This window comes from Cherax quadricarinatus, chromosome 52, assembly GCF_038502225.1.
Source record: "Cherax quadricarinatus isolate ZL_2023a chromosome 52, ASM3850222v1, whole genome shotgun sequence".
NCBI lineage: Eukaryota > Metazoa > Arthropoda > Malacostraca > Decapoda > Parastacidae > Cherax > Cherax quadricarinatus.
In genome coordinates this window covers 4,640,350-4,650,362 of record NC_091343.1, presented here as the reverse complement: position 1 = coordinate 4,650,362, position 10,013 = coordinate 4,640,350, and the positions used below count along the sequence as shown (strand labels likewise).

Genomic DNA, 10,013 nt, shown 5'->3' with positions numbered 1-10,013 from the left:
GCATGTTTATGAGACAGAAGACACCAGCAATCTTATGTAAAACAAGTACAGGCTTCCATTTTACACTCGCTATGCAGGATAGTAGTACCTCCCTGGGCAGTTGCTGTCTACCAACCTACTACTAGGTTCCATATATTTATTAAATAAAAACACTAACCACTCCAAAACTACCTGGGTGGGCTAAATTGGGATGACCTGACTATGGGTCAGGGAGGTGATCTTGGGTGCCAGTATGACGTTTTTTCAGAGCATAGTTCTAGCTGCCCAGACAACTTTGGTTCCGAGTAGGGAAATTAGATCTAACAAAAATGATTCCAAATGGATGAACAATAGATTAAAACATCTCATTGGTCAAGAGAGAGGCACATATAGGCATATCAGAAGAGGGGATGGGCAGTTTAGAAATCAATATACATATTCAGTTAAAGAGAGGAATAAAAAAATGAATAAGTAAAGCAAAAAGGGATTATGAGGCTAAGGTCACAAGGGATTCAAAGACTAACCCAAAAGGGTTCTTTCAGGTATACAGAAGTAAGATTAGGGACAAGATAGGCCCACTTAAGAGTAACTCAGGTCAAATCACTGACAGTGATAAGGATGTGTGAAATTTTCAATACTTGCTTTCTCTCAGCTTTTACCCAGGAAAATACTAGTGAAATTCCTGAAATAATAGATTATGTAGAACAGGACGATAATAAACTATGTACGATTGCTGTAACTAGTGACATGGTCCTCAGACAAATAGAGAAATTAAAACCTAACAAATCCCCAGGCCCTGATGAACTGTTTGCAAGGGTGTTAAAGGAATGTGAAGAGGAACTTACCATACCTTTGGCTAATCTTTTCAACATATCACTACAAACTGACATAGTGCCTGATAAGTGGAAAATGGCAAATGTAATACCTATTTACAAGGCAGGTGACAGGTCCTTAGCTTAGAACTATAGACCAGTAAGCCTTACCTCCATAGTGGGAAAATTTATGGAATCAATAATTGCCGAAGCAATTTGTAGCCATCTTGATAGGCACAAGTTGATTAATGAATCTCGGCATGGTTTTACAAAGGGGCGTTCCTGTCTTACGAATTTACTAACTTTTTTCACTAAGGTGTTTGAGGAGGTAGATCATGGTATTAAATATGATATTGTGTATATGGACTTCAGTAAGGCTTTTGATTGAGTTCCACATCAGGGGCTATTGAGGAAACTTAAGGCATATGGAATAGGAGGAGAAATTTTTTCCTGGGTAGAGGCATGGCTGACAAATAGGCAGCAGAGAGTTTGCATAAATGGGAAGAAATCAGAATTGGGGCACGTCACAAGCTGTGTTCTGCAGGGGTCAGCGTTGGGCCCAGTTGTTGTTCACAGTTTACATCAATGACGTAGATGAGGGAATAAATAGCGACATAAGCAAATTTGCTGATGGCACCAAAATAGGTCGGCCAATTCATTCTAATGAGGACACTAGAGCTCTCCAGGATGATTTGAATAGACTGATGCAATGGTCAGAGAAGTGGCAGATGCAGTTTAATATAGACAAATGCAAAGTTCTAAATATTGGACAGGAAAATAACCATGCCACATATAAACTAAATAATATAGATCTTAATACTACTGATTGCAAAAAGGATTTAGGAGTTCTGGTTATCAATACTCTAAATCCAAGACAACAGTGCATTAGTGTTTGCAGTAAAGCTAATAGAATCCTTGGCTTCATATCTAGAAGTATAAATAATAGAAGTCCTCAGGTTGTTCTTCAACATATCCTTGGTTAGGCCTCATTTAGATTATGCTGCACAGTTCTGGTCACCGTATTACAGAATGGATATAAATGCACTGGAATACGTACAGAGGATGATGACAAAGTTGATCCCATGTATCAGAAATCTTCCCTATGAGGATAGACTGAGGGCCCTGAATCTGCAGTCTCTCGAAAGGTGTAGAATTAGGGGGGATATGGCCGAGGTGTATAAATGGAAAACAGGAATAAATAAAGGGGCTGTAAATAACGTGCTGAAAATTTCCAGCCAAGACAGGACTCTCAACAATGGTTTCAAGTTGGAAAAATTCAGATTCAGGAAGGATATAGGAAAGCACTAGTTGTGGATGAGTGGAACAAACTCCTGAGTACAGTTATAGAGGCTGAAACATTGTGTAGTTTTAAAAAATAGGTTAGATAAATACATGAGTGGGTGTGGGTGGGTGAGAGTTGGACCTGACTAGCTTGTGCTACTAGGTTTGATGCCTTGCTCCTTCCTTAAGTGGAAGTGACCCAATTAGCCCAATGACCCACCTCTAGGTGGGTCATTGGGCTAATTGGGGGGACATGGACCTGCTTTGCATGGGTCAGTAGGCCTGTTTCAGTGTTCCTTCTTTCTTATGTTCTTATATCCCCACCTGATTTTAACATTTCTATCTTTATCCCATCAATCCCAGCTGCTTTACCCCCTTTCATTCTGCTCGCTGCTCCACACACTTTCCCCAGAATCACAACTGGTTCTTCCTCACTCCTATAAGATGTTATTCCTCCTTGCCCTACAATGAAATCAGTTTCCCTATCTTCATCAACATTTAACAATTCCTCAAAATATTCCCTCCATCTTTCCAATACCTCTAACTCTCCATTTAATAACTCTCCTCTCCTATTTTTAACTAACAAATCCATTCTTTCCCTAGGATTTCTCAACTTATTAACTCTTAAACTGTCCAAAGGTAGATCTACGTTCACGTGCATAGCGCTCCGACCTTGATTTTTTCCCCATGTAAAAAAAACATAGATCTACGTTCGGAGCCTGCCACACATCAACGTATATCTGTGTGGACAGTTTAAGGGTTAATCTAACCCCAAAACTTTCTTACTTTCAACAAAATTTGTTGATAACATCTCACCCACTCTTTTATTTGCTCTCTTTTTACATTGCTTCACCACTCTTTTAACTTCTTTCTCTCCATATACTCGTCCCTACTTACATTACTTCTACTTTGTAAAAATCTCTCATATGCTAACTTTTTTCTCTTAATACTCTCTTTACATCATTCCACCAATCACTCTTCTTCCCTCCCGCACCCCCTTTCCTGTAACCACAAACTTCTGCTGAACACTCTTAACACTCTACGTATTCTTAAACTTGCCCCATTGCCTGTATTCTCAGTAGCCCATCTGTCCTCCAACAGTTGTTTATATCTTACCCTAACTGCCTCCTCCTTTAGTTTTTAAACCTTCACCTCTCTCTCACTTGCTTCTTCCATTTTCCTTGTATCCCATATACCTTTTACTCTCACTGTAGCTACAACTAAAATGTGATCTGCTATATCTGTGGCCCCTCTATAAACATGTACATCCTGAGGTCTACCCAACAGTCTTTTCTCTACCAATATGTAGTCCAACAAACTACTGTCATTTCACCCTACATCATATCTTGTATACTTATTTATCCTCTTTTTCTTAAAATATGTGTCACCCTGCCTCGGTGGGAGACGACCGACTTGTTGAAAAAAAAAAAAAAAAAAAAAAAAAAAAAAAAAAAAAGTGTTACCTATAACCAAACCCCTTTCTATGCAAAGTTCAATCAAATGCTCCCCATTATCATTTACACCTGGCACCCCAAACGTACCTACCACACCCTTTCTAAAGGCTTCTCCTACCTTAGCATTTAGGTCCCCTACCACAATTACTCTTTCACTTAGCTCGAAAGTTCCTACACACTCGCTTAACATCTCCCAAAATCTCTCTCTCCTCTACACTCCTCTCTTGTATTTGTATTAGTCAGATTAAATTACTTTCAAGGAATGTATGGCTGTGTTGATAATTTTTTTTACCTCGGGCACACTAATGTGAATCAGTAGTGTGAATTTTTATAACTTGCCTCTGGCATTAAAGAAATTAGTCATGTCTAAAAAGTTTACTGTTAAAGGTGAAATAACGCAGTAATTCTATTAAAAAATCTATGAGGAATACATCGGAGTTGAGAAGGAGCAGGTGGAAGGTAATGGTGTTTGTGGTGGATAGAGATGAAATTGCCTTGCCGTGATTATAACAATAAGAGAATTCTGTAATGAGTGGGCCTTGGCTGTGGCTTCTAAATCAATTGACTCTCTGGATGTTGTCCCATAATTCTGAGGTTCATAAATATGCATAAGTTAAATTGAGGCTTTACTAATTACTGTAATTCATTTTAGGTTCCCGTACCTGTATACCTTGGCTAAAGATTTATTTTGGTAAAATATTTGTAATGATTTTATGAATATTATGTGCTGTATTTCAGATCTTGCGAGTGATGCCAGCCCATCTAGTGCAGAAAATAAGAGAAAATGGTCATTTAAGAGTCATTTCCGAAGGAAATCGTCATCAGGCTCTGTTACAACAGTTGTCAGTGGTGGTGGTGGTGGTAGTGGTAGTGGTGGTAGTGGTCCTCCTTCAAAGAAAGAATCTGCTACATTTTACTTGACACTAACTATTGAAACTGGAAATCAAGATGCTGGGGAAATGTCAGATGCTTCTCAGCGAACTGGTCGCTCTGACTGTGAGAGTGTTCGCTCGACTACTAGTGCCCATGAGTATCGAAAGTCCAATACTCCATCTATAGCCTTAGTTACTACTGTGGGATCCTCTGAGAATGCTGTTCCACTGAGACGAGTTACCTCTGCCACTACTAACAGGAAGAGTTGTGCTGGATCTTCCAGCTATGGACCAGTTAGACCACGTACTGCACCTCCTGCTCCACCACCAAAAGGTTTAATTTTATATTTTGTATTGTAAAACGTGTATGATTATATACTGAGAAATTCAGCATGAGTGAATAAACACATTTTTGGAAGAGAACAGAATTTGATCCCACATCCTGATCTTTAACCCTTTCAGGGTTTTCGACGTACTAGTATGACTTATGCACCAGGGTTATTGACGTACTAGAACACCTAAATTCTAGCTCCTTCAAATCTAGTGAGATAAAGCTGGTAGGCCTACATATGAAAGAATGGGTCTGTGGTCAGTGTGCACAGTATAAAAAAATCCTGCAGCACACAGTGCATAATGAGAAATAAAAAACTCCGATCGTGTTTTTGGTGTAAAACAGCGACTTTGCAGTGTATTTTCGTATGGTATTTATGGTTGTATTCTAGTTTTCCTGGTGTCATTTTATAGAATGGAAGATATATTACAGAAATTGAGATGATTTTGATTGGTTTTGTAATGAAAAGTACCTTGAAATTGAGCTCAAAGTAGCAGACATGTTTGATTATTACCAAATTTCAAAAGTAAACAAATCATGCCAAGCGTCCAGTACACGTCAACTGGTGAGTCTAATATTCTTTCACAAGTGCACTGATGTTATTTATACCATTTCTACACTATTTTTACACTAATGCAGTAGTCTGCATAACAGTAAATCTTCTATTTTTTTGTGAGAATAAAAATTCAAAGTGGAAAGCAAAAGAGATGAAAGAGGGGCCTGAGGACGTGACTAATGAACAGAGAAAATGTTATTTTAGTACCAGGAATGTCTGTCTTGCTTATTCTGGACCCTAATTGGAAATTGGCATCTTCTGAAATGTGTGTGAAATTGGCAAAATTGCCAATTTCTGACCACTTTATTGGATACTTGAAATCGGTAAATGGGTGGTTTCTTGTACTCATTCGATAGAGATAATGGAGTTCTAGCAAAACAGATATGATTTTTGTCGACTAGTACACTGAAATTGGCCGAAAATAGGGTTCAAAGTGGGCGAAATCGCCGATGCGTAAACATCGTCAAGACCGCTAACTTTGCAAGAGCATAATTCTGTAAGTTTTCCATCAAATTTCATACTTTTGGTGTCATTATGATCAGGAAAAGATTCTCTATAATTTCTTAAGAATTTTTTTTTTTTTCTCCTTGAAAAATTTTCGACCCTGAGAACAAGTTTTGGAGAGGGCCTCTCGACCCTGAAAGGGTTAACTAAGATGTTGAGCCATAAAAAATTATATGTTCATTATGTATTACAAAATTTGTTTAATTTTTGTGTTGCAGAAAAGAGCAGTGAAGCTGTATCTGGAAGAAGTGAAGGTGACGAATTCAGTAAGGTTGAAGTTGCATCAAGACTCAATCAGCTGTTGTCTACTGGACCAGTTGCACCTCCTGGCCGCCGAGTGCTTCGTACTTCAGAGTGTTCAAGCAGTGATACATCTCCTGTTCCTGTATTGATTCACCCAGAAGACACTCGGCATACAGGGTTGTGGCCACATAGTGTCAAATATGCTACTATTGACATGAGTAATTTTGGGGTCCATACCAATGCTGGTGGTGATTCAAGCGGTGATGAAAAGTCGATGAATGTAGACATAGCTAATTCTCTGAAGTTTAACATGCCTCAGGCTCGTATGTCTGTTGCAAGTGCAGCATCTCATAGCTCTAGTGAAGGCTACATTCGCCCTGGAGACATAGCATCGGCACCACCACCACCACTACCAGCAAGACGTACCCCATCTACTTCTGTGCCAGTCATTAAATCTTCCTCTAAAAAATCTCCACCCACACTTCTTCACATGTCCCCTAATGTCATGGATGGGGACAATAATAGTTACCTTGATTTCAGCTGCACTGCTTTAATGCAGGATGAACCATTGTATGTGAGTTCCCACTTTGCAGATGAACCACTATACCAGTTTTACACAGCAACAGTGTTGGAGCGTGCAGCCCACAACCAAGGTGACTGTTCTTCAGAAGATGACTATGAGGTAATGCATTTTGATATTAAGTGTACTGTTCACACATTAATATGCTTATCACTTGAATACTGTACCTCCACTTTAACTTTATACCAGCTGATATGAAATGGTGGTAAAATCTCCTTCTGTATTAGTACATGTAATTTGCTTCTTCTTCATCATTGTTGTATGTCTTCCACTAGTTTAACTCTTATATCAAATAACTGTTTACTAATAATCCTGTTGCTTATTTGGGTGTGTAATTTGTGCCCATGGCCTCTTGTTTTACTTTCTCTGGTAAAGAGACTAGCTTTGTTGATTTTCCTGTGCCCCGGAGTATTTTGCATCTCGTCTTCCTCTTATTCTTCACTTCTTCAGTGATGTGAAGACTAGCTCTTAAATTTTTTCTTCATAATACATTTCTATTCATAATAAATTTTCTTATTATAATAAATTATATATAAATCTTTCTATTCTTTCAACAAGCTGGTTGTATCCCACCGAGGCAGGGTGGCCCAAAAAGAAAAACTAAAGTTTCTCTTTTTAAATTTAGTAGTTTATACAAGAGAAGGGGTTACTAGCCCCTTGCCCCTGGCATTTTAGTAGCCTCTTACAACATGCATGGCTTACGGAGGAAGAATTCTGTTCCACTTCCCATGGAATGTATTGTTGTCAAGTGTAGTTTGTAAAGAAGAGGATGAGAGGATCTGTGACTGTGCCTACTAGAAGCCACGGTACAGCTTACTCTGATGTATGAATGAAACATAGCCGTGTATTACGAGGCTGACAATATACAGTAGGGCTCCAGCTTAGGACATTAATGCAGTTCTGTGTTATGAGTAAATAAGAGATATCGGATATAGCTTAGGGCTTGGGAAATATGTTGTTAGCCTGTTTAAGCTATACTCCTTCACTAAACCATTCCAAGGTGGCATTATTTAAAAAGGTGAGACTCCAAGCCTAGACTGGTGCTTTAACATGTTTAGCTTGGCCCTCACCACTAACTTAGGGCCTGGGAGACTAAGCATTGCTCCAGGTCACTTATAATGCAAAGCTTTGGGGTTTTCTTTCATTATACATGACTGCAGTTGAAAAATTTTATTTTTTAATACATTGGCCATCTCCCACAGAGGTAAGGTGACCTAAAAAAGAAACTTTCACCATCATTTACACTATCACTGTCTTGCCAGAGGTGTGTAGATACAACAGTTTAGATGTCCCTCTACACAGCAGATATTCCAAACCCTTCCTTTAGAGTGCAGGCATTGTACTTTCCACTTCCAGGACTCGAGTCTGGCTAACAAGACTTGAGTCCTGAATCCCTTCACAAAATATTATCTTGCTCACACTCCAACAGCTTGTCAAGTTGCAAAAAAACATTTGTCTCCACTCCTATTTATATACACTGAAGATCCGTAGAGAATGAACAAGCACATAATTAGTGTTTCTTCTTCTTTCAACGTACCAGCCATATCCCACTGAGGTGGGGTGGCCCAAAAGGAAAAACGAAAGTTTCGCCTTTTAAATTTAGTAATATATACAGGAGGGGTGTTAATGTTGCAGTTTAAAAACTGTAGTGTAAAGCACCCTTCTGGCAAGACAGTGATGGAGTGAATGATGGTGAAAGTTTTTCTTTTTCGGGCCACCCTGCCTTGGTGGGAATCGGCCGGTGTGATAATAAAAATAAAAATACAGGAGAAGGGGTTACTAGCCCCTTGCTCCCGGCATTTTAGTCGCCTCTTACGACACGCATGGCTTACGGAGGAAGAATTCTGTTCCATTCCCCATGGAGTAGTGTTTCTATATACATAAATAAAAATACTCTCTATTTAAGAAAAAAGAGATGGTGATATGAGCAAGGCTGTACCACTTTACCTAATGCCATGACAGCATACAAGAGAGAGGCTGGATGACAGTGACACTGGACTGAATCAACAGTCCATACACATCACCATGTCCTCAATCTATGTAATGTAGGGACAATGAATTTTATTTTCAGTCCTTGCAATTAAGAAGTATTAAATATTATATATTGTTTTATCATATACAGTTTAATTTAGTTGTTGCCAGCTGAAGTGTTTACTAACACAATGTATATAGACAACTGTACATTAATAGTTGAGAAGCGGTGCCATCCCCCCAGTATCAAATGCTAGTCTGGGATCAACATTCTTGGTAGATGATTCACCTCCACCTGAAAGCTGGTGATAAGACTTTGTACTCTAGCCTCTGGAAATGATTACAGATTCTGGACTCTGTCCTTCTAAGGAGGAAGAGAGGAATGAACTAGTGCTGTTCTGTGGCAAAAGCTCTAGCTTCACATGGTGAGGTTCTGGGTTCAGTTCCCAGCGAAGGAGTGGAAACATTGAACATGTTTCCTTACACCGGTTGTCTGTTCACCCATCAGTAAAATGGGTACCTGGGTGTTAGTCAACTGGTGTGGGGTCACATCCTGGAACAAAATTGACCTAATTTGCTCGAAACTTTCTGCATAACAAGGAACTTTCTATATAGTAGTATGTCACTGATATCAGCTAGGCCTGTATTCCTTGTACATTTTTTTTTCAACAAGTCGGCCGTCTCCCACTGAGGCAGGGTGACCCAAAAAGAAAGAAAATCCCCAAAAATAAAATACTTTCATCATCATTCAACACTTTCACCTCACTCACACATAATCACTGTTTTTGCAGAGGTGCCCAGGATACAACAGCTTAGAAGCATATACGTATAAAGATGCACAACATATCCCTCCAAACTGCCAATATCCCGAACCCCTCCTTTAGAGTGCAGGCATTGTACTTCCCATTTCCAGGACTCAAGTCCAGCTATATTAAAATAACCGGTTTTCCTGAATCCCTTCACAAAATATTACCCTGCTCACACTCCAACAGCTCGTCAGGTCCCAAATACCATTTGTCTCCATTCGCTCCTATCGAACACGCTCACGCACGCTTGCTGGAAGTCCAGGCCCCTCGCCCACAAAACCTTTACCCCTTCCTTCCAACCTTTTCGAGGACGACCCCTACCCCGCCTTCCTTCCCCTACAGATTTATACGCTCTCCATGTCGTTCTACTTTGATCCATTCTCTCTAAATGACCAAACAACCTCAACAACCCCTCTTCAGCCCTCTGACTAATACTTTTATTAACTCCACACCTTCTCCTAATTTCCACACTCCGAATTTTCTGTATAATATTTACACCACACATTGCCCTTAGACATGAGATCTCCACTGCCTCCAACCTCCTCCTTGCTGCAGCATTTACAACCCAAGCTTCACACCCATATAAGAGTGTTGGTACTACTATACTTTCATACATTCCCTTCT

At 39.6% G+C, this 10,013-nt stretch overlaps 1 protein-coding gene across 4 annotated transcripts in view; it reads left to right on the top strand.

Annotated features, from left to right (window-relative positions):
• Nucleotides 1-10,013, top strand: part of Exn (Ephexin) — a 742,877-nt gene that overhangs the window by 648,736 nt on the left and 84,128 nt on the right. For all 4 annotated transcript variants that reach the window (XM_070096018.1, XM_070096015.1, XM_070096017.1 and 1 more), the window contains 2 exons: nucleotides 4,265-4,732; nucleotides 6,008-6,714. In XM_070096018.1, coding sequence (XP_069952119.1) covers nucleotides 4,265-4,732; nucleotides 6,008-6,714 — 1,175 coding nt within the window. The remainder of the gene's footprint in view (nucleotides 1-4,264; nucleotides 4,733-6,007; nucleotides 6,715-10,013) is intronic.